The sequence below is a fragment of the Pelobates fuscus genome, chromosome 5 (genome assembly GCF_036172605.1).
Source record: "Pelobates fuscus isolate aPelFus1 chromosome 5, aPelFus1.pri, whole genome shotgun sequence".
NCBI lineage: Eukaryota > Metazoa > Chordata > Amphibia > Anura > Pelobatidae > Pelobates > Pelobates fuscus.
In genome coordinates, this window is record NC_086321.1 from 351,466,540 (window position 1) to 351,491,433 (window position 24,894).

A 24,894-nucleotide genomic window follows, 5' to 3' on the forward strand; every position below is an offset into this window, starting at 1 on the left:
CGGACGAGCTGTTCAGACATGATACAGTAAAGAAGTCATGGGAGGACGGCATCAGATTTTGGGAACTGGTCCCAGTGGAATATTGTATCAAGAAAGTCACAGTACACATTTAAAGCTGAAGTTGCACACTTTTACGTGTGTATTCTCTTAGCTCTTGAACGCTCTCTATAGGTAAACTTTAAAAATGCACCTTGGTTTGTTTAAAACACTCATATAGCCAGACGCTAGGTGCACTGACAGTCCTTGATAGGACATTATATGGCAAACTGAGGGGTTGGCTCCCCCTAGTGGCCATCACATATAAATATCAATACTATGGGTAGATACGGCTTGTGACTTTCAATATTTTATTACAATAAAAAGCATCTTGATACTTTCACATGGTGGTATACACGCATTGGTGAGATTTCACAGGTATTGTGTAGGGCACCAGTATTTATCTACTACAGATTCACGTTAAGCTCTTAAAGCACTGCTTTTTCTCCCAAAACACATAAGGCATAGTAGTGACTACTTTGCCTTATATATTTTACCTCCACCTGACAAACGACAAAGCTTTGTCACTTCACCCGGCTGTTACTAGGAACAAGGCAAAGTCTCAATGCATTATTCAGAATGTCATAGTTCATTGTCTGTGAATTGCCCTACAATAGGACTAATGAAAATATTTTTTTTAATTCTACAATTTAACTGAAGCAGTTTTGCTAAATTATTTAGTTTGGAATAACTCCATTTTTTTTTTTTTTTTTATGCACGGCATTATTTCCTGGTTGAACCTACAGCTTGCTGGTGGAGTTGCATGAGATGTTGGGAGAGATTATTTATGTATGTCTGTGGAGATTTTAAAAATAATATTCCCCCCTCCCCTACGGTTGGATATTTCCTCCTTCATAAACTGTACTAGCTATTCCAAGTGTCTCTTTGATACACTCGACTTACTTTTCCCTACTGTAACTCCTTCCCGTACTAACCTGGATTAATATTTGAAAAAACATAATATTCGGAGACATAAGTTTTTAATATGTGGCAACAGGTTCTTGATCCAAGAAGAGATCTGACTGCCATTCTGGGGTCAAGAAGGATTTTGTTTTAGTTTGTTGTGAAATTAGAAAGCGCTTTAAACTGTATATTTTTATTTGCCTTCTTTTGGATCAACAGCAAAACCACGCGAGAAATGCTGAATTTGATAGATGCAGGTCTCTTTTTAAATTAATGTAACTATGCAACCACATATCCAAGCCACCAAAATCGCCATTTTTCTCTGACGATTTTATCTGACCGTCAGTTCCTAATACTTTTTTTGTGTTGTTATATTCCCAACATTAAAGATATACTATAGTGACAGGAATACAAAGCTGTATTTCTGGCACTATTGCTCCCCTTGCACCCCCTCCTGGGTAAATAAAGGGTTAAATACCCTTTATTTACTTACCTTTTCCCAGCATCGATGTCCCTCGCACTGGGTCGAAGCTCCTCCTCCGTCCCGCAATGAGCAGACACTAACGCGCATAGAGAGTCCTCCCCCATAGGAAAGCATTGAATCAATCTGAATTGGCTTTGGTGTCTACAGTGTCACTTTAAAATTGTGATGCTGTATATGTATGTACACTACATACATGCCAATAATAAAACCTATTGTTTGCTATATCAATCAGTCTGGGCTCCTCTTGTTTTCACAATTAAGTGATATTATCATGAACTTTTAATATTAATCAAAACTTCCAATTGTGTCCCTTAAAGCTTTCAATAATTTTGTTCCTCTTTAGAAACATTAACAGGGTTATTCACTAAAGTTTGTTTGATTTGGCCTTACATTGGAAATTCACATATATATATATATATATATATATTTTTTTTTCTTAATTGTACGATGTTCATTTGTTTGTTTCAAAAAATCAATAAAACCTATATGAAAAAATACATTTTAAAAAAATCCCTGCAATTCGTAGTGAATAAGCCTGCCAGTCACAAACTATGAAACAGTACCCCTTAGTGGAAACGTCAAAAGGTTCATGATAACAATACCTAGAACCAGACTTCAGTGTCAATGCACAAGATAGAATAACTTTAACGGGCTAAACTGGATTTCTATGTTACAGGGCCAACATGTAGCAAGTAGAGGATGGCAGATCCACTGAAGACTTTAAGAGTTTAGTCTCCTAGTATCAAAAGTACTTCACATGTGCTCGGCCACCTAAATGGTCTTAAACAAGAAGTGTCGATTGAACTGCTCAAAGTGCTACAGAGATGTATGGCAATTGCTTGTTTTCATATATGGTATTTCAGGGGAAGTTGCTGCATAGGGTGCTAAAAACCAGACACATTACGTACTAGATACTTTATAGTGGACATATCAATACTTGGTAGATCAACAAGCTAGCAAAGAGGTGATTTTTAAACTGATCCATCCATATATCTCTCTATCTCTATTATATATATATATATATATATATATATATATATATATATATATATATATATATATATATATATAAAATAATACAGGAGTTAAGAGAACAAATAGGAATCTATATTTCTACTATTCCAAAAATGACAAATTCAGGTCAATGTTTCAAGTCTGCATATTGCACACAATGATAGATAGAACTTCAGACAGAAATGTCTACATACCGACTGAGACCCAATGAGATCTGCTGTCATGGAGAGGGAGGTGACCAAGATTGTGGCAGATCCAGAGCCCAAAATGACAGCAGCACCGTAGACTGCAACTTCAAGTTTTGGATCTAGTGCAACCCAGGCTGAGAAGGCAGCAATGAATAGAAGACCCATGAAGTAGGTAAGCTGAAATAAATTCACAAGACAAAGTAAAAAATTACTTTATGTCACATGGAACCCCCTTCCCCAAATAAAAAAAACACAGAGGCTAATTCAGCACTTACATTGCGACCAATCCATTTATTGATGGGTTTCATAAGGAATGAGGAGACAAATCCGCTTACATACATGACCAGAGGAATGGTAGCAATATAATTCTAGAGAAACAAAACAATCAAATTTACTAAACATACATTACACAACACAAAATAGAAAAAGGTGAGCAAAATGTTTGTAGTGGAAGAGCCTGATCTCAATGCAGAGAAGTGGCATTTAGCCTGAGCTCCGCGCAAACAGACAAATTTAAAGCCTTTTGAGGTTTATTTGGCAGGCTACCTGGGCTTTATACATACCGTATTCCTCAGCAATGTGTGCAGAGTTATTGCAACGCAGAATTTCTTCAAACAATTTTGAGTGTCAGGTAGTTCTTCAGCCTAGGTGGTGGCGACGGGCGCAGGAAAGGCAGTCGATCTCTACGTCCGTAGTTCCTCTGGAGCCTGAAACTGCTGAGGAACTTCTGCTATTCCACCCCACACCGAGGAGTGTAATCCCGGCACAATGTCCGAAACAGGACCATAATATTTGGGTGAGACACTCAGGCTGTCCCTGAATATCGCAATAGAGATGACCGGATTATCTGGGAACTAGGTAAGTTGTCAAACTGTTCTAAAATGACGACAAATTACTCTGTGAGGGCGTCAGGGCACTCCTGGCATCATAACTACTTCAGGGGGCTGTAGTGGTTACAGTGTTTGAAGTGCTCCTTACGAAAGGGTAACATTTTGATTTACACCAGGTAGACCCAGGTATCAGTCCATTGAAAACACGACACATACAATGAAGATATAGTTATCTGCTGAATGTTTTGTAGAACGAACATAAGGGGTTTCATCCTTCCTAAAATGGCTGACGCAACAACCTTTTCAGACTCAGATGGCCTGTTAACCACTACTCTGTCCAACCCAGATAGGTTATTTGCGGATTTTTGGTCCAAGCTTCGCCAGCAAATGCAGACCTCCAAACCTGCAAAGCAGACCAAAACTATACTTCCTTCTTTAAGTGTCTCGTGTCCAAAGGATGGTTATGCTCACGAGAAAGCACATGCTGGAGCTCCTCCACAATTCTGGCAACGTCGAGCCGTGTATCCCCGGTTACAGGAGAGAATCCGGTTCTCATATAATTTTCACCTTGGGTCACAAGGCCACGGCTTCTGATAACTTTGGCAGGCTGTTGCCGTCCCCATGGCACATGGGTCCCTGTCAGCATCTAACGGTCACCGAGCACCTGAGCACCTGGGTCTTCTAGATGCCTTTGGGATCTGTGCTTGGTGTCCAAAGTTGAATCGGCTGATTATGGCCTTGTGAGCAGGGCCTTCTAAGCATTCTACTGCTCGACCCAATCCAGTTTGGGTCACCTCAAGTTAATTTTAGAATTCTGATATGCTGTTTGATTAGCTTTGAAGTTCAGCATACATCTCTGGTTACTAGCATATTAATATACTAACTTAATATATTACCATAGGTCTGTCTAACTCCCTCTCAGAGGGCAAGGTACTTCACTCTTGTATCTGGGAGCATTTATACATCTGTTTAAATAATAAAATTAGGTATTTCTCACGGTCTACAGTTGTAGTTAGAAGAAAAAAAACAGCAAGCAGAACGTGGTAACTATCTTTCAACCGATAAGATGGACAGTGAGATAGAGGAGGAAGAAAAGACAAGACAATAACGCTAACATAGCAAGCACAGAGCAATATAAGAAAGCCCTCGCTAGTCATATATTTACAAACACAATGACATCGTGCGAGATTACAGTGTAATAACTATACAGCACAAGTGACGAATCAGCCATAGTCATAAATGAAGTCTTGAAAAGGTAAACACAGCAATACTTTTAAAAGAAGAAAAGAAAAAAAAAGAAAAATATTCAGAGTGTAGGTTTATGAAGATTCTTACCTTGGGTAGATATAAGGAATAGGTCAAGTAAACAGCTATATACGTCTGGGATAGGTTCACTATGAGCCGTGTACACATGTACAGAAGAGCCATCTGCAGGAAATGAACAACGGTGAGAAAACCCCCCAGTTAAAAATTTAAACCTCCCCCAAAACCTTGCATGTTATCTTCTTTTACCTGATAGAATGACGGTTCCAAAAGCCACCTGTTCCATCGCACGAATGGTTTGGCTGGACTGGAGAATTTGGGTTGTTCGTTAGGTGGATCAGCTTCTGCATCATCCGATTCGACAAGATATTGAAAACTGTGCGGCTTTTCCTTCGTTCCAAGGTGGAAAACCAGCGAGAACAAAGCACCCAATCCCACCATGATTAGGGCTAAAGCCTGCAAAAGACAATTTTATTTTTGATTCGTTTTTAAATGAGCGAAACGGTGCGTATGCAGAAATGTATTCAGAGCTCTGAACAATTCTTTTACATCACAACGTTACCAATGGCAGAGTGAAAGTCTTCTATATATCTTAAACACAAACTAAATCAGTTGGTCAGTTTCCGCTGTTGATTTCGGTAATAGTCTTCACTTGCTATTTGTCAAACTTATAAAATCCTGCTATCGAATGTGAGAATCCTTGCCGTGGCTTATTATATACAACAGCAGTTTCATTCATGCCTTTCAACGGGTTTGGGAGCTTTGCTCAATGTTGCCATTGAAGGCCGAGGACTGTAATTGGCTGATAATGCTATGCTACTTCCTGGTCTGGGTAGAGCCCACTTCAGGAATCTGCATTGATGAGGCAGATTATTTTTGCGCATATTAATGTGTTATCGATATCATGAGCGTTCAATGCCAACCAGCCTTAAAAAAAAAAAAAAAATTACAAATTATTAACGAGGCAGTATGCAGAATCCCTAGAAGTTCAGGGGTGTGTTTCCCCTCCTCCTGTCTGAAGGAAGTAAAGCGGTTTCACTCAGCTTTTTTCCCATGCTTCAGTCAATTTTAGCCAATCCAATGTTTTCTTACAGAAAAGCATTCGGCAGCGAGCGCGCCTTGTGCAGAACACCGCCGCGCATGCGCCAATCAGATAGTCTCTATGAAATAGAGTTTCACTTTGTTATTTGGACAGAAGTGCTTGGAGGAAACGGCTCTTATGGCTGTCACAGTGAGGTGTTTAACCCCTACAATGTAAACATTGCTTTCTTTGCAAAATGGCACCCACTGGAACTTGGCACCCACATCACTTCATTTACCTAAAGCAGGGGTAGGCAACCTTCGGCACCCAAGATGTTGCGGACTACATCCCCCATAATGCTCTTACACCCATAAAGCTGACAAAGCATCATGGGAGGTGTAGTCCAAAACATCTGGAGTGCCAAAGGTTGCCTATGCCTGACCTAAAGCATGACCATAGTGCTTACTTCATGGGAGTATACTGCTAAAATCTTCTATTAAAGTCACATGCGGAGAGGTGTGACTATGGTGTATAAAAAGTGATTTTTAACTCCTAAATGGCAGAGAATTGAGCAATGAGACTACAGGAGCAAAATCTATACAGCACAGTAACTTCACTAAGAGAAAATTTACGACAAACTTACCGTAATTTTCTTTTCCTGGCAATTTCTCATGGCAGCATCACTTATGGGTAGCTCCTCCCTTAGCAGTCATAGGACAGGAATTAATTAGATTAATTAGTCAGACTGATGGGTATAAAGAGTCTCTCCTCCCCTTACACCTCAGTCAAATTATAAAGCTGAAAAAAATAAGAAAATGGGCGGGAACCCTGATGCTGCCAGGAGAAATAGCCAGGAAAAGAAAATTACGGTAAGTTTGTCATAAATTTTCTCTACTCCTGGCTAATCATGGCAGCATCACTTATGGGTAATACCCAAGCTCACTTAATAATAGGGTGGGAATATAAAACTCGAGAAAAAAGACACTAAACAGTCTCAATGCCGCAAAGAAATTGAATATCAACGGGATAAGGAAACCGTAGATAGGCCACCCTTCCCAAAAGAAAGTGGAAGGAGTATCCACATCCAACTTGTGTTTCAAGAACGTCATCGGGGAAGACCAGGTAGCTGCCCTACAAATATCATCGTATGGAACCTCTACCCAATTAGCCCATGAAGTCGACACTGCTCTGGTAGAATGAGTTCTTATCTTCATTGGAGGAGATCGATTTTTAGAGATGTATGCTTTCCTGATCACTAGTGCAATCCAACGTTTTAATGTAGATAAAGAGGCCGCCTCACTTCTCCTGGCTCCTGAAGGTAAAATGAAGAGTTGATCAGTTTTTCTGTAAGACTCAGAACGCTGAAGGTACATAGACAGGCAGTTCATGACATCCAAACGTTGCCACCTAACCTCCTCTTGCGAAGAAGGATTGGGGTAGAATGATGGAAGAACCACTTCTTGAGAGAGATGAAACTGAGAGACCACTTTAGGAAGAAACTCTGGTTTTGGCTTCAGGCACACCCTATCATGATAGAATTGTAGACAAGAAGATAAGGTAGAAAATGCTTTAATCTCCGAAATTCTTCTTGCGGAAGTAATTGCCACCAAAAACAAAGTTTTATACGTCAGGAGGGTAGCATCCAAACTCTCAAGAGGAACGAACAGATCCTCAGTTAGGTAACCGAGCACCAGAGGAAGGTCCCAAGGAGGGGTAGTAGATCTGGAAGGAGGTCTCAACCTGAAAGCTGCCTTGAAGAACCTGGAGGTCAAAGGATCTGAAGTCCATGAGATGTTGCATAAAGCTGAAAGAGCAAAGACTGAACCCTAAGAGTGCTGAGGCTAAGGCCCTTCTCCAGACCCTCTTGCAGGAACTCCAAGATTTCAGTATTGCGAGGATACAGGAAGTCGACGTGTTTGGCCGAAGCCCATTCCCAGATCCTATGGTAGCATGAGGAAATAGAAGCTTTCCTTGATTGCAAAAGGGTATTGACCACTGCTTCTGAGAGACCTAGTCGTTGAAGTCTTTCGTTTTCAAGACCCATACCCCCAATCTGAGGCGTTCCAGGTGAGGATGGAATATTGGGCCCTGCGTTAGCAGATCTTCCATAACAGGAAGAGGCAGAGGTTGTTCCTGGCTCATCATAGACAATAGGGGGAACCACGGCCTCCGAGGCCAAATCGGAATTATGGCAATAACCTTCTTTCCTTCCGACCAAACCTTCCGCAGGAACCTGGGTATCATGGGTAGGGGAGGGAACGCATACCCCAGATCGAATGACCAAGGAAGAGAGAGAGCATCCTGGCCCATTGCCTGACTGTCCGGGTGGAGAGAGAAGTAATTCTCCACCTGATGATTCTGGGAGGACGCCATCAGGTCGATCTGGGGCATGCCCCACTGACGGGCAATCCATGCAAAGACTGCCGGGTGAAGTTTCCATTCTCCCGGAAGAATTTCCTTCCTGCTGAGGAAGTCCGCAGTCACGTTCTCCGAACCTGGAAGATAAATCGCCTTCAGACCCCGTAGATTGGTCATGGCGATTGTCAAAGGGAGCCAGTTCCTTCAAGAGCAATCTTCTTCTTGTGCCCCCTTGGTTGTTCACATATGAAGCAACCGCTCTGTTGTCTGTTTTGATTAGCACCCAAGAATTTAAGATCCGTGGTAGGAACACCAAGATGGCCTTGGTAACAGCTCTCAGTTCTCTTAGATTTGAGTGTAGCTGACTCTTCTCGGGTCCACTTCCCTGGAGGCCCATCCAAAAGTCCCTTCCCATCCAAAAGAACTGGCATCTGTTGTAATAACCTTCCAAGGAGGTTCTTCCAACAGGAAGCCTGTTGCCAAATTCTTCTTGTTCTTCCACCAGTTCAACCCTTTCCTCACGGGCAGGGGTAAAGAGATCCTTTGCTCCCAATCTGTTCCCACTCTGTCGAACTGGAGAAGGAAGCAATTCTGGACCGGACGAAACTTCCACTGGGCCCATTTTACCAACCCAATAGTTGATGTCAAAGAACCCATGAGACTCATGACTTCTCTTGCAGAGGCAGTCTCGAGACCTTGTAGCTTCCCTACTTTGCCTCTGATTTTCGTGACCCTTTCTGGAGACAGGAATACATGGGCAGATACGGTGTTTATCACTGCTCCGAGGAATATGATCGTCTGAGAAGGAATAAGGGAGCTTTTCTCTACGTTCAGAAGCCAGCCGTGGTCTTGAAGAATATTCATCGCCACCAATGTATGATGAGCTACCATCCTTTGAGATGGACCTATGATACGGATGTCGTCCAGGTAATGGAAGATCTCGATTCCTTTCTCCCTTATGAAGGCTATCAAAGTGACAAGAACTTTCGAGAACGTTCTTGACGCCAAACGGTAGTCCCCGGAACGGAAAGTGCCTTCCTAGCGCCCAGAACCTGAGAAACTGCATATGATTTTGGTTTATGGGGATTTGGTAGTAGGCGTCCCTCAAGTCTATGGAGGTCATCCAGTCTCCTCTTTTGACGCTCTTCAAGATGGTCTGTAACGATTCCATTTTGAATGTTCTTACGTCAAGCATGGAGTTTACCCCTTTCAAGTTCAAGATGAGATGCCACTTTCCCTGGGGTTTTGGGGCCAAGAACACTGTGGAGTAAACCCCAAGGAACCTTTCCTGCCTTGGAACTTCTCCCACCACTTTTTGTTCCAGAAGAGTAGAAATGCAGGTCCTCATGGCCCTTCGTTTGGTGCCTACCAACACCCAGGATTTTTTGAAGAAAGCGGATTTTGGGCGAGAGGAAAATTCTATCCTGTAACCGTCCTTTATGATGGAAGTTACCCACACGTCCGAAATATTTTTGGCCCACACGGGGTAGAAGAACTTCAGTCTTCCTCCCACAGTCCCCGAACGGGCCTGAAGACCTTCAGAAGTTCTTCCCACAGGTTCTAGCTCCTCTTCCTCTGGAAGCCTTATTGTAAGAAGAGTGTGAGAAGGATTTCCATGAAGAATTTCTGGAATACTCCCTTCCCGGTTTATAGCTCCTGCTGTCCCGAAAGGACCGATCCTTGAAGCGCTTATTCTTCCAGGAGGAGGGAAAGCTCTTTCTGCTCACCTGAGGCAAAAATGCTTCCCCCCCCAATCAGCAGCTTTTTGAATAGCATCCTCCAGAATTTTATCTCCGCCAAATAGGAGATCCCCCTGGAATGGAAGGCCACACAAGGACGCCTTAGAGGCATAGTCCGCTCCCCACAAATGAAGCCATAAGGCCCTTCTAGAAGCCACAGACAGGGCCATACTCTTGGCAATCATGCGAGTGATGTCTAGGGAGGCTTCTGAACAGAATTCCGTGGCAAGGCTAATGTCCTTGAGGCTCTCCAAAAGATGTTCCCTACGGACACCCCGGTCAATGTCCTCCTCCAAATTAGTGAGCCACACTCCTAAGGCCCTGGAAAAAGTGGTCAGAGCCACTGACGGATGAAGGGCGGAGCCCAGGGCCAAGTAGGCTTTAATCAAATCTCCATCCATACGCTTTTCCATAGGCTCTCTGAGATATGCCATGGAGTCAATAGGAAGCGTAGTTTTCTTTGCCATATGAATCACCGCAGCGTCAATCTTAGGAACCGAATTCCACAGGCAGCAGTCCACGGCAGAGAAAGGATACATCCACGTGAATTTATTTTTCAAGGTGGATTTCCTTTCTGGCTTATTCCATTCTTGAAGGATCATGTCCCTGATCGAGGAATGCACCGGGAAGGTAGGTCTATTCGGTTTTAGGTCCTCAAAGAACCTGTTAATGGCTCACCTATGTTTTCTAGAGAGGGATCTTGCAGAGGCAGAGGGAGAATCCATACTAAAAAGGAGAATCAAAGGGAATTCAATACACAGATCCCAAAAGGAGGCAGAGGCAAACTGACAAGAAAGAAAACCCCCAAATCAGCAGCACAGAAGAGTTAGAAATCCTACCTCAAATGACAGAAAAATTCCTCCAGGCAGCCAGGCAAAACAGCAAATGCAGAAACTGCAGAGAACTCAGGAACCGAAATGCCAGCTCTTGAACAGCTGATACAGCGCCTAGGCAGAGAAAGCTGTATCACAGAGTTTAAATAGAGCCGGGAAGCGTCCGGACGCGCATGCGCAGACCACTGGAACGCACACCGGCGGCCCGGCCACGACGTCACTTCCGCCTGCTGGAACGCACACTGTGTTCCAGCCAACCACGCTGGCCACACCAGGAACCCACAGGCAACAACAGAGGGCACCCCTGCTTCAGCAGAGAGGGACTCCGCCCTCAGGAAAGATCACTCAGCACACCAGTAAGTAAACAGGGTCCCCCCAAGGAGGACCCCCATAGTATGGATCTCAAACACTGCCACCAATGCCAGGGGAGGGAATTTTTAGACCCCAGTTGCTAGGGGCAAGACAAACAACAAGGGGAATTTTTAAGGAGGACCAACCCCATAGTCTCAGATTACCTGTAGCCGTGTTTCCCTCAGAACACCAAATCCCACGCAGCAGTTCAGTACTTACACTGAACCTGACCCAGTTAGTCCTGCTCATGCAGGCTGTTTACTGGGTCCTTCAAATGAAGAGAGGCTGAACTCCATTTGGAACGAACCCACGACAAACGCAGGAAGGTGGCCATAAAAAATTTTTTTTTTAAAAGTCCTGTAGAACTTGCTAAGGACAGGAAAAAAGACTGAGGTGTAAGGGGAGGAGGGACTCTTTATACCCATCAGTCTAACTAATTAATTAATCTAATTAATTCCTGTCCTGTGACTGCTAAGGGAGGAGCTACCCATAAGTGATGCTGCCATGATTAGCCAGGAAAGTTGTTTTAGTGCATATAGTATCCCTTTAAGTATACAGGTGTAATGAAAAGAATGACAAATAGAACACCACAAGCAACTGTATGTGGAGTTGATGCAGTGGGAATGAAGGATAAAGGGATGCTTTTATCTTTAGAACATTGCCATTTTGCAAAGACAGCAATGTTTACATTGTAGGGTTTAAACACCTGACTGTGACAGCCATAAGAGCCATTTCCTCCAAGCACTTCTGTCCAAATAGCAAAGGGAAACTCTATTTCATAGAGACTAATTGATTGGCGCATGCGCGGCGGTGTTCTGCACAAGACGCGCTCGCTGCCAAATGCTTTTTTTTTCTCCCTGTATTTCTTAGTAGTTTAGCCAGTACAGACATATTTCTGGACTATTGCATGGTTTTTACAAAAATTACAAACCTTGGCGTAAAGAAACATTTCAATGAGCACTGTAAGAAAGTGACCTGTAGTGGCTGTGGTGCCTGGTACCCTCCCACAGTAATAGGTCAGAACCAGAATGGTTTGAAAACTTACCCGTTTCCAGGGGTGCACATCATCCAGTCTTCATCTGCAGGACACATCAGATGCTGTCAATAAGCTATGAAGGCCCGATACAGGACCATAATAATTGGTTGAGAGTTGCCCTGCATATCGCAATGGAGATGACCAGATTCTCCAGGAACCAGGTAAATTATCAAACCATTCTAAAATGACTTGGCAAATTACTTCATGAGGGCACCAGGGCATTTCTGACACCATAACCACTTTAGTGGACTGTAGTAGTTACAATATTTGAACTATTCCCTAAGGCAGGGTCAAATCCCTGTTTACACCATGGAGACCCAGGTATGAACCCATTGAAAACACCACAGTGTAGTGGATCACGCTAAGCTCCTGACAAAGTCTCCCTGCATGCCATACTGCCGACTGTGATCACTGATGGGTTTTGACAGCTGCCCAGCACCAATCACAGCGTGATTGGTATGGAGAGCATGTTGGTACTTCAGCATTACAGGGAGGCTTGTAGATGTCAGTCACAGACCACGCTCTACTACTTTAGCTAGGAAATCCTGATAGCGTTACTGATATGAACAGAAATAATTTCTTAGAGTAAGGGGTATGCAGGCCTCCCAACCATCTTGATTTTGGCAGCACAGCCCTGATATTGGAGTCCAGCCCCGCTGTCCTGACAGTTGCCTGGTGTCTCACCTAGTGCCCCTCTAATAATTTATTATCAAGTACTTAGTAGGCTGTGTTACCCTTAGAGTAAAATAGCAAACTGCAAAAAGTAAAAAAATTAAAGGGACACTATATTTACCAGAACTACAGCTTATTGTATTTGTTCTGTTGAGTATAATCATTCCCTTTTTGCAGCAAACACCTTTTTTAAAGAAAAGGCAGTGTTTACATTACAGCCTAAGGACACCTTCATTGACCACTCCTCAGATGGCTTCTAGAGGTGCTTCCTGGGACAGTGCTGCAGTGTGACTGACATTCAGTGTCTCCACCCTCTGCATGGAGACACTAAACTTTCCTTATAGAGATGCATTGATTCAATGCATTTCTATTAGGAGATGCTGATTGGCCAGGGCTGTGTTCGGCTTCTGCTGGCTCTGCCCACGATCTGCTTCCTGGACACGCTGAGACAATCCAATGCTTTCCCATTGGAAAGCATTGTGATTGGCTCAGATCACCTCTTCTGATGATGTCAGACAAGCAGGCAGATCGGTTGTAGAGCCAGCAGCAGACTGAAATAAAAGTAAAATTTGACTATATTTAGGGAGGCAGTAGGGATCAGGGAGCTAGGTGGTGTTGTAACAATACAGTACATGTTTTTGCTCCTAACCCTATAGTGTTCCTTAAAATTAGAAATTACAAAGGCTGTTTGTTTTAACCCATCTTTAATATATTTAACCCAAGTGTCAGTGCTTTGATTGGGAGGAGTTATAAGCGTTTCCAAAGAAATCAACTCCACATACAGTTGCTTGTGGTGTTCCATTTGTCATTCTTTTCATTACACCTGTATACTTAAAGGAATACTATATGCACCAAAACAACTTTAGTGAAGTTACTTTGCTGTATAGATTTTGCTCCTGTAGTCTCATTGATCAATTCTCTGCCATTTAGGAGTTAAAAATCACTTTTTATACACCATAGTCACACCTCTCTGCATGTGACTTACACAGCCTTCCTAAACGCTTTATGTAAAGAAATCTAAAGTTTACACTTTCTTTATTGCACATTCTGTTTAATTTAGAATTGTTTATCCCCTACTCTGTAGAAACGGCAGGAGCCTCATCAATTAAAGTGAAAACCTACTATTGTAAATGTAAGATGTGATTTAAATTAAACCATTTAAACAGAAACAAAAGTGATTTAACTCCTAAATGGCAGTGAATAGAGCAGCGAGTCTGTACGGACTTGATCTATATACTAATACCGCTTTATTACGCTTAAGTTGTTTTGATGTCTATAGTATTCCTTTAATAATATTATTATTATATTCAGAGAAAAGGCATTGCTTACATTGGCCACTGGAGGTGCTTCCTGGGGCAGTGCTGCAGAGTGAGCAGCACTGTCATTCAGATTCTTCACGCTCTGCATGGAGACGCTGGCATTTTCTCGTAGAGATGCATTGATTTAATGCAATTCTGTGAGGAGATGCTGATTGGCCAAGACGGTGCTTGGCCCTGTCCCCATCGTGATTCCTTGCAGATTTCAACCAATCTAAAAAGCATTGGATTGGCTAAAAATAGTAAATTCTGAGGAGGAGGATTGGGGGCGGGGACAGCGCCGGCGGACCTACGCGGCATTAAAATAAGGTATGTTTTGCGATCTATCACGGACCTTACAACCCACACCTGGAACTAGAGACACCACCACCCACCCCTACTCACAGACCCCCTCGCCCCACAGGGAATCACGACCCAGGGGCGCTGATCCAAGCAGCGAAGAGCTTAAGGAGGCCCTAGAGACTGCCACAGATTGCGACACACCAGCCACAGACTCTGCTGCATAAATACGGAATCGATCTTGGTCACCCCGGGCCTCAGGGCCGGCCAGGACTGAATGGAGCAAGAGCTCCAGGGGACTCTATCTCGCTGCCCGAAAACCGCAAGTACAAACCTAACACCGGCCTCGCGGCCCAGGGGCCTACCCACACCTGAAGGGGGACCGGGGGAGGGCTAGGCTGGGGATGCATCTAAACGGGAGCGGGAAGGGGGGGGGATTCCCTATGTATGCTATGCAATTGTATCCGGAGATCGGGGGCTGCGGGGCGGGCTGGGTTACCGTATCCTCCTTAATAGACCCGTGATGACCTTCTCAGGAGCGGGCCGGGGGGACGGGGACCCAGCGCGCCCGGGCCTCCGAGAGGGTGGGTGGGGGAGGGAGGAAACATGGAGATGGAACACCGTTTGAGGGGGGGACGCAGAGCCCTAGGAACGGGGGTCGCAGACCGGGCCGGGCAACCGCACCCCCCATATCGACCTGTGATGACCTACCCAGGAGCAGGCGGGGGTGCGGGGTCTCGGTCCGCTCGGGCCCCCGGATGGTGACTAGATTACACTCATTGTGTCCCCGAGAAGGTAACACGGAGGGGGGGGGGGGGCAATAAAGAGAGGCCCACATAGGCCTCACGACACGGACCTCGAGAACACAACATTGGGCTGCCTGGGGGCTGGGCCTTTATGATATGGGATGGGTGCCACCATATCCTAACGCCTGTATTCATATTTAAATGTAAATCTTAATACATGTTTACTGTTATTGTGTTTAACTGCTTTTATATACTGTTGCTTGCTGTTGCCGAAACGCATTTGCCCCACACACCTCAGGCGAGGACACGCATACTTATGTTACAGCTACTGATAGAGCCACGAAGGAGACATAAGGGAAACCGACTGAGTAGGACGGTCAGGGTTGACAAGAGATCACAAGGTGACTCGCCCACGACAGTCCGCACACAGCGGGACCACGGCTTACTCGGAGGCCTAGGCCTTCCTCCTACTCCCCCAAGAGACAGGCGCCACACAAAGGCGGCCGAGACACTGGGCCCTCTACTAGGCTCAGGTCTTAGGGACCGCCTGGACGCCTCACTCTAACGCCACTGACGCGGCGGAATCCCACAAACCTAATCCCTAACCCCCTCACCCAGACGCTACACAGACCCCCTTACTAACAGACGACTGACGGACTGACGGGTCCTAGAGATGTCACTCACACCGGCCAACCTTACGATCATATCCCTGAATGCGAGAGGCCTGAACAAGCCTGAACGCAGAGCAGCTGCTCTGCGGGACTTTCACGCGGCCAGTGCGTCCATAGTGTACCTACAGGAGACACATTTTAGAGAAGGGTCCAGACCCAAGCTACGGGACCACCGATACACTACAGGGTATTTTAGCGACTACCACGGTGGCAAGGCGAGAGGTGCAGCAATACTTATACACAAAAGGGTACCCCTCCAGGAGACAGGAGTCCAAATGGACAGGGAAGGTAGATATGTGTTCCTGAAAGGGACAATAGCGGGCCAGACGTACACGTTCGCCAATGTGTACGCCCCCAACCAGAGACACCATAGGTTTTTCTCGCAGACTCTCCGCAAACTGGCAGCATTCACTGAGGGCATACTAGTTTTAGGCGGAGACTTTAATCTGACGCTAGACCCGAAGTGGGACTCATCCACCGGCACCTCACAAGTCCCGACCCAACACCTATCCACAATCAAAACTCTCCTCGTTAAATACAAACTAGTAGATAGCTGGAGGGCCCTCCACCCGGACGAACGGGATTACACATTTTTTTCACACCCACACAACACATACACCAGGATAGATTACTTCTTCCTCCAACACTATCACCTACCACTGGTCCTACAGACAGAACATGGCACAGCGACGTGGTCAGACCACGCCCCGGTGACGCTCACACTGGCCTCACCACTATTCCGTCCCAGAGTAGCCAAGTGGAGACTCAATGAATACCTGCTATCAGATCCCACTGTCAAGGCGGACATAGCATCGACCCTCAGGGAGTACTTCTCCATCAACACACCCGACCAAACGACCCCGACGATAGTATGGGAGGCACACAAAAGTGTAGTCAGGGGTCACTTCATCAGACAGGGCGCCACACAGAAAACATTGAGGGAGAAGAGAATGACCACACTCCTAGCAGACATTCAGACCATAGACACCCTCAACAAAACCCAACAGACACAAGCACAACAGGAACAACTGCTCTCATTACGTAGGGACCTGACCAAACTACTACAAACTCGATACCACAGAGATGCGCTGCGGCATAAGGCATTCTTCTCGTTACATGGCAACAAGAGTGGCAGACTCCTGGCACGGATGCTTGCTAAACGCAGACAACAGACATATATTGACCGCATCCGCGACAACAAGAACACACTACACAGACTCCCCGCCAGGATACAGGAAGTAATCAGGTCGTACTATGCCGACCTGTACGCGCTCCCGAGCCCGACATCGACACAGGCAACCACGCGACTGTCGGAAGCAATTGACGATTACCTTGCCAACCACACTATACCCACACTAGATCGGGACACGGCGACCTTACTAGACGAAACAATCACACAAGAGGAGCTAGCCGCGGCTATCAAACGGACGGCACCAGGCAAAAGCCCGGGCCCTGACGGCCTCCCACTGTGCTACTATAAGGCATACGCCGACATACTGTACGCCCCCCTGGTTACGGCATTTAATGCCATAAGGGAGGGACACCGCTTCCCCAAACAAACACTGGCGGCCCATATCACCATCCTCCCTAAGGAGGGCAAAGACGTAGAACACTGCGGGAGTTATCGACCCATATCCCTCATAAACTGCGACCTTAAATTACTAGCTAAAATATTAGCCACGAGACTGCAGGCACACATACCCACACTGGTACATCCGGACCAGGTGGGATTTGTGACGGGAAGGGAGGCCCGAGATAACACTATACGCACCCTCACGCTGATACACGGTGACAAACGCAGAAGAAGCAACCTTCTCCTGCTGTCGACAGACGCGGAGAAGGCCTTCGACAGAGTCAGCTGGAACTATCTGTTCCGGACACTGACACACGCTGGCCTGGGCCCGGGAATCATGGGGTGGATAACAGCCCTCTACTCACAACCCTCAGCCCAAGTGATAATTAACGGGGCGCTATCAGCACCGTTCGACATTCTAAATGGTACCCGACAGGGATGCCCTCTCTCCCCGTTACTTTTCGTCCTAGCTCTCGAACCACTCATGGTAGCGATTAGGGATAACCCCGACATAATGGGAGTCCAGGCAGGGACGAACCACCATAAAGTAGCGGCGTATGCAGATGACCTGCTTTTCTATGTAACGAACCCGGAAGTATCTCTCCCCAATATCCTGAAAGCCTTTCGGGACTTCGGGAAGATCTCCAACTTCAAAATAAATCTCGCGAAATCATACATACTGAACATCGACATCCCGGAACACAGGGCGTCTCAGTTACGCCACCAATACACATTCCAGTGGGCCACGCATAAAATTAAATACTTAGGTATCTGGCTCACACGAAAAGCACATACTCAGGGAAAATTTCGACGCGATGCACACACGGTTCCGCACCGAGCTGCAGGAATGGGCACACCCCCACATTTCGTGGCTAGGCAGGATACAGGTAGTTAAAATGAATTTCCTCCCCCGCCTCCTATACCTCCTCCAAACCATCCCCATCACGATCCCTCGCACGTTCTTCACCACACTCCGCACAGCCCTGGGTAGATACGTCTGGAATGGGAAGCGACCGAGACTTAGACACACACTACTGACACAGCCAAAAGATAGAGGTGGCCTGGCCTTACCAGACTTCACCCTCTATTACAGAGCATGCCACCTTCTTAGGATAATAGAATGGACCAAACCGGGGGTCCAGAAACAATGGAAACAGGCAGAGGAACACGACGCAGGTGCCCCAATCTCAATACTACCTTGGCTGCCAGTGCCCCCAGGGATAAGGAGCGAGAACAAGAAATGCTCCCCATACATAGAAGCTACTCTGAAGGAGTGGCACAACTCTAAAGGGAAACACGACCTAGCACCGTACCCATCGCCCCTGCTCCCCCTGATACACAACCCGAGCTTCCCCCCTGGACTGGACCCTAGAGCGTTCAAATCCCTTATACCTGACCCACTACCTAGACTCAAACACGTCTACAAGACGAGCGGACTTAAAACACTGAGGGAACTAGGAGGGGAAGGGGAACACAACCTCCTGACGCGCCTCAAGTATAAACAGATCCAGACGTACACCGCGACGCTCCCACAGGGGCCCGCCCTGACAAGAGCCCCCACATACTTCGAAGACCACTGTCTGACCCCAGACCCGCTGACGCACGGAGTATCCCTCATGTACACCTCACTCCTGACACGAACACAGACCGCACAACCCAGCTTTATGGGAAAATGGGAGGCAGCACTGGGACGCACATTCAGTAACGCGGAATGGGAAAAAATATGCTACTTGACGCACCACTGCTCCACTTTTAGTAAGACCCAAGAAACAGCGTATAAACTGCTAACTCACTGGTACTGCACGCCCGCCGCATTGAGCGTGCGTATCCCTGACTGCCCCCCAGAGTGCTGGAGATGCGGCACGGAAAGGGGCACGCTCCTGCACATCTGGTGGGAATGTAAGAAGATAACCCCGTATTGGAAGACCATACACAAAATTATTGGACAATTCTCAGATGACCCACCACCTTTCGGCCCGGCTGAAATGCTACTACACCACACTAAAACCTCTCGATCCGCATACAAACGATCAATGACAATTCGCATCCTTAACATAGCCAAAACAATCATCCCACAACACTGGAAAAAACAGAACACACCCCCGTTGGGGGCGTGGTTCACTCAAATGGAGGAACTAAGGTCACTGGAAGAACTCCACGCCACCGCAAACAACGCACACCAGACTTATCTTAACACATGGACGCACTGGCTACTGAGAGCGACAACTCCAAATTTCTGGGCGGAACGCGAACCCGGGGATGGGACTGTACCAGGACGATCTGAGGACCCAGACGCAGACTGACCTAGCCCACCTGACACCCCCTGCCATAACCCATAACCTTTGGCTGGCCCACTGGTCACCCGCGGCCCGCGACACCCGGGCGGGGGCGCACCCTACCTGGGCCTCGGGGATCGCGGAGGACCGGGGTAGCCCATATAACACCTCCCTGCCGTGCTGTGGCACACACGCAGGGGATCAGAACCGGAAATAGACTACCTACCAGGACACAGACTAGACGGACCACATGGACGGTCGAGACTGATACGACACTGACCACGCACGACCAGGGGGGTGACGACCCCTTGTAGTAACACACAAGGTCGAGGAGGGACCGGCGGGTCCACATAGCACACGGGACCTGAGAACCCACACTCACTAACGACTACGCAAAAGTTGCTGGCCACGACAACTGCTACTGACACCCTCTAGTACGGCCCAAACATCTAACGGAACCTACCACATGGGGGGCCTCGGACCTCAGATGGCGCTTTTTTACACAAGACCCACACCCCAACTCTGTATGAACACATGTTGCACCCAGGGATGCACACCTATTAGGCTAATTTGAGGTTATGTACATGTCTACACATTGAATATGCTAATGGAGATCTGCGTATCTCACAGTTCAAAACTAATCTGAAGTAGCACGCATGGCTACCCACTGTACTTGCCAATAGAGACCTGCGTGTCTCACAGTTCACAGTTAAATTGATGTTGTATACTTGTATCACGTTCAGCGAGCCAATGGAGACCTGCGAGTCTCATAATTTACAGTCATTGAGATGTGGAACGTATACTTTTGCGAGTGAAACAATAAAAAATATATTTACAAAAAATAAAAAAAAATAAGGTATGTTTTAACCCCTTCTAAGGGAGCCAAGGAGGGGCAAGCCACCTAAATGGTGGTTTTAACACTATGAGGTCTGGAATACAGGTTTGGTTTCCTGACCCTATAGTGTTCCTTTAGGATAAGAGGGATAGAGGGATTTGGGCTAAAAATAGGGACCGTCCTTCCTAAATTTTGACAGTTGGGTGGTGTGCAATATGCACAGTGGATTTTTAACATCCGTAACGCAGTGAATATATAAAGTACGTCTGGTGTGTGCCTGTATCTGTGTACAGCAGTATGAAAGATTTGCCAAGGCAGAACAGGTGCTATTATGTGTGCAAAGTGCTAAAAGGTTAAAGGATTACTATAGGGTCAGGAACACAAACGTGTATTCCTGACCCTATAGTGCTTGCCCACCCTTAACACCCCCCTATAAAAGTTGAAAACCTTATTTCCAGCTCTCCATGGGTCTGCTGGCGCCTGCTCCGCCCCCTTTGTGACATCATCAAAATGGCAGATTTTTAGCCAGTCCAATGCTTTCCCGTGGAGATGCTTAACAGCAGGGCTGCTTACTGTGCAGCATTGAACCAGGAAGCACCTCCAGTGGCCATCTGAGGAGTGGTCACTTGGAGGTGTCCCTAGGGGCAATGTAAACACTACCTTTTCTCTGAACAGACAGTGTTTACATGAAAATGCCTGAAGACAATGATTAAACTCACCAGAACAACTACATTAAGCTGTAGTTGTTCTGGTGACTATAGTGTCCCTTTAAAAGACATTCTATTGGTTTACATTTCTTTAGCAATTGCCCCATAACAGCACTTGTTTTTGCATTGAAACTCCCACTATATATTTTAAAGTTTACTTTACAACATTAGGGAGTTTTTTTTACCACTTTCTGATCTGACCACAATGTTAACTGCAGTTATATTTAAAAAATACCACAAAGAGGAACCTGCACACTGAAACAAACCGTGAAAGGGGACCAAAAATGAATGCACAAGAATACAAATAAATAAAAAAAGAGACAAATAGAGAGAAACAAAACAACTCACAATTACGAGTGAAAATTTCCTAAGTAAACGGGTTGTTAAAAAAAAAAAAAAAAAAAAAAAGAAATCCTAAAATAAATGTATAGATTCTAAAAGCTTAAAAATATACCAACGATTTTCTTTTGATTTAAAAAAAAAAAAAATGTTGTGTGTGAAAGATAATCACTGTGCAAGGATGTGTTGTATACTTATTTTGATCCATTTGGGATCAACAGAATGACAGACAAATGAAAAAAATGCATTAAAAAAAAAGTTCATACAATGCGCCTATACTAGCACTCGCTCCTCAAACACAACCCCCCCCCCCCCATAAGCTCCGGGGATATGGAGCTTACCGGTACTTAATTCTCCATTGGGCTCCACTGCACCTCTTTTTTTTCGCACTAACTGTCATTATATGCTTGTTACCCATCCTAGCACTACAAAAAGAAAGAATTTATATAAAAAAAAAAAAAAAAGTTCATAATTAGATTTAAAAAAAAGTAACATAAGAAGCAAATGTGAGTTTGGCAGAATAATAGCTTTACAGTTGCAAGATCATCGTATGCAAGTGTCTTTCTGCTCAATACAATTTTTCCCCTACAAAGAGTACCGTATATACTCGAGTATAAGCCGACCCGAATATAAGCCGAGGCCCCTAATTTTACCCCAAAAAACTTATTGACTTATTGACTCGAGTATAAGACTAGGGTGGGAAATGCAGCAGCTACTGGTAAATTTCTAAATAAAATTAGATCCTAAAAAAGTTATATTAACTGAATATTTATTTACAGTGTGTGTATATAATGAATGCAGTGTGTGTGTGTGTGTGTGTGTGTGTGTATGAATGCAGTGTGTGTATGAATGCAGTGTGTATATGAGTGCAGTGTGTGTATGAGTGCAGTGTGTATGAGTGCAGTGTGTGTATGAGTGCAGTGTGTGTATGAGTGCAGTGTGTGTATGAGTGCAGTGTGTGTATGAGTGCAGTGTGTGTGCAGTGTGTATATAATGAATGCAGTGTGTGAGTGCAGTGTGTATATAATGAATGCAGTGCGAATGCAGTGTGTATGTATGAATGCAGTGTGTGTATGAGTGCAGTGTGTATATAATGAATTGAGTGCAGTGTGTATATAATGAATTGAGTGCAGTGTGTGTATATGAGTGCAGTGTGTGTATGAGTGCAGTGTGTGTATGAGTGCAGTGTGTGTATGAGTGCAGTGTGTATATAATGAATGCAGTGTAGTGTGTGTATATGAGTGCAGTGTGTATATAATGAATGCAGTGCAGTGTGTGTATGAGTGCAGTGTGTATATAATGAATGCAGTGTAGTGTGTGAGTGCAGTGTGTATATAATGAATGCAGTGCAGTGTGTGTATGAGTGCAGTGTGAATGCAGTGTGTATGTATGAGTGCAGTGTGTATGTATGAGTGCAGTGTGTATGTATGAGTGCAGTGTGTATGTATGAATGCAGTGTGTATGCAGTGTGTGTATGAATGCAGTGTGTATATAATGAATGGAGTGCAGTGTGTGTATGAGTGCAGTGTGTCTGTATGAGTGCAGTGTGTATATAATGAATGCAGTGTAGTGTGTATATGAGTGCAGTGTGTATATAATGAATGCAGTGTGTATGTATGAGTGCAGTGTGTATGTATGAATGCAGTGTGTATGCAGTGTATGTATGAATGCAGTGTGTATGCAGTGTATGTATGAATGCAGTGTGTATATAATGAATGGAGTGCAGTGTGTGTATATGAGTGCAGTGTGTGTATATGAGTGCAGTGTGTGTGTATGAGTGCAGTGTGTATATAATGAATGCAGTGCAGTGTGTATGAGTGCAGTGTGAATGCAGTGTGTATGTATGAGTGCAGTGTGTATGTATGAATGCAGTGTGTGTATATAATGAATGCAGTGCAGTGTGTGTATGAATGCAGTGTGTGTGAGTGCAGTGTGTGTGTGTGTGAGTGCAGTGTGTGTGTGAGTGCAGAGCATTGGTGGGGGTGGGCATTTTATTAATTATTATTATTATTTAATTATTATTGTAATCTATATATTTTTTTGTTATTATTTTTTTGTATTATTATTTTTTTTTTATTATTATTATTTTTTTTATTTATTTTTTCGTCCCCCCTCCCTGCTTGTTAGCTGGCCAGGGAGGGGGGCTCTCACTCCCTGGTGGTCCAGTGGATGGGCTGTAGGAGGGGGCTGTCAGGAAGCTGTAACTTACCTTCACCGCAGCTCCTGTCAGCTCCCTTCTCTCTCCTCCGGTGCGTGCAGCTCCCAGGTCAGCTTCCTCTGCAACTCTCGCGGCCGCGCGGAGCGTTGCCACGGTAACCCGTGGCAACGCTCTGACCCCGCGGCTCTCGCGAGAGTTGCAGAGGAAGCTGACCTGGGAGCTGCACGGACGGAGGAGAGAGAAGGGAGCTGACAGGAGCTGCGGTGAAGGTAAGTTACAGCTTCCTGACAGCCCCCGGTCCTTGTCTGTATTATGGCAATGAAAATTGCCATAATACAGACAACTGACTCGAATATAAGACGAGTGAGTGTTTTTCAGCACAAAAAATGTGCTGAAAAACTCGTCTTATACTCGAGTATATACGGTAATTAGTTGCGTTTTGACAATCCCACCCAATACTCACTCTAAAAACGGTAACGTCCTGTGGGCCCAGGTGTTCTGAGTCCTCGGGATTGGTCTGGCCCACCTGAAAATGTAGCAGCAACCAGGCTACTGCATATACTGCAATATTTGCCATGACTGTAAAAGCATATCTGTAAAACACAAATTTAAATCATTATAGCTTTGCTAAAAACAGTTTTTTTGACAGCAAAATAAAAACATATTTGGTATTGTTACAGGGTTTAACCCCTTAAGGACACATGACATGTCTGACATGTCATGATTCCCTTTTATTCCAGAAGTTTGGTCCTTAAGGGGTTAAATGGATACTATAGGCACCAAAACAGTTTGGGTGTATTGATCAAGAACCTTAAGGACACATGACATGTGTGACATGTCATGATTCCCTTTTATTCCAGAAGTTTGGTCCTTAAGAGGTTAAAGGATATTAACATGTATAGCTTGGAGGAAAGACGAGACAGGGGGGATATGATAGAAACATTTAAATACATAAAGGGAATCAACACAGTAAAGGAGGAGACTATATTTAAAAAAACAACAAAAAAAACTACCACAACAAGAAGACAGTCTTAAATTAGAGGGGCAAAGGTTTAGAAATAATATCGAGACGTATTACTTTACTGAGAGGGTAGTGGATGCATGGAATAGCCTTCCAGCTGAAGTGGTAGAGGTTAACACAGTAAAGGAGTTTAAGCATGCCTGGGATAGGCATAAGGCTATCCTAACTATAAGATAAGGCCAGGGACTAATGAAAGTATTTTTAAAAATTGGGCAGACTAGATGGGCCGAATGGTTCTTATCTGC

General features: G+C 45.1%; 1 protein-coding gene across 3 annotated transcripts in view; it reads right to left on the bottom strand.

The window, feature by feature from the left end:
- The window catches only part of MFSD12 (major facilitator superfamily domain containing 12), a 70,045-nt gene that overhangs the window by 22,736 nt on the left and 22,415 nt on the right, over positions 1–24,894 (bottom strand). For all 3 annotated transcript variants that reach the window (XR_010090906.1, XM_063455916.1, XM_063455917.1), the window contains exons 4-8: positions 24,092–24,221; positions 4,968–5,174; positions 4,791–4,883; positions 2,901–2,993; positions 2,632–2,802 (exon numbers count right to left, since the gene is read on the bottom strand). Coding sequence is in view for 2 of the 3 variants with exons in the window: in XM_063455916.1 (XP_063311986.1) it covers positions 2,632–2,802; positions 2,901–2,993; positions 4,791–4,883; positions 4,968–5,174; positions 24,092–24,221 (694 nt within the window). In the remaining variant the exon portion in view is untranslated. The remainder of the gene's footprint in view (positions 1–2,631; positions 2,803–2,900; positions 2,994–4,790; positions 4,884–4,967; positions 5,175–24,091; positions 24,222–24,894) is intronic.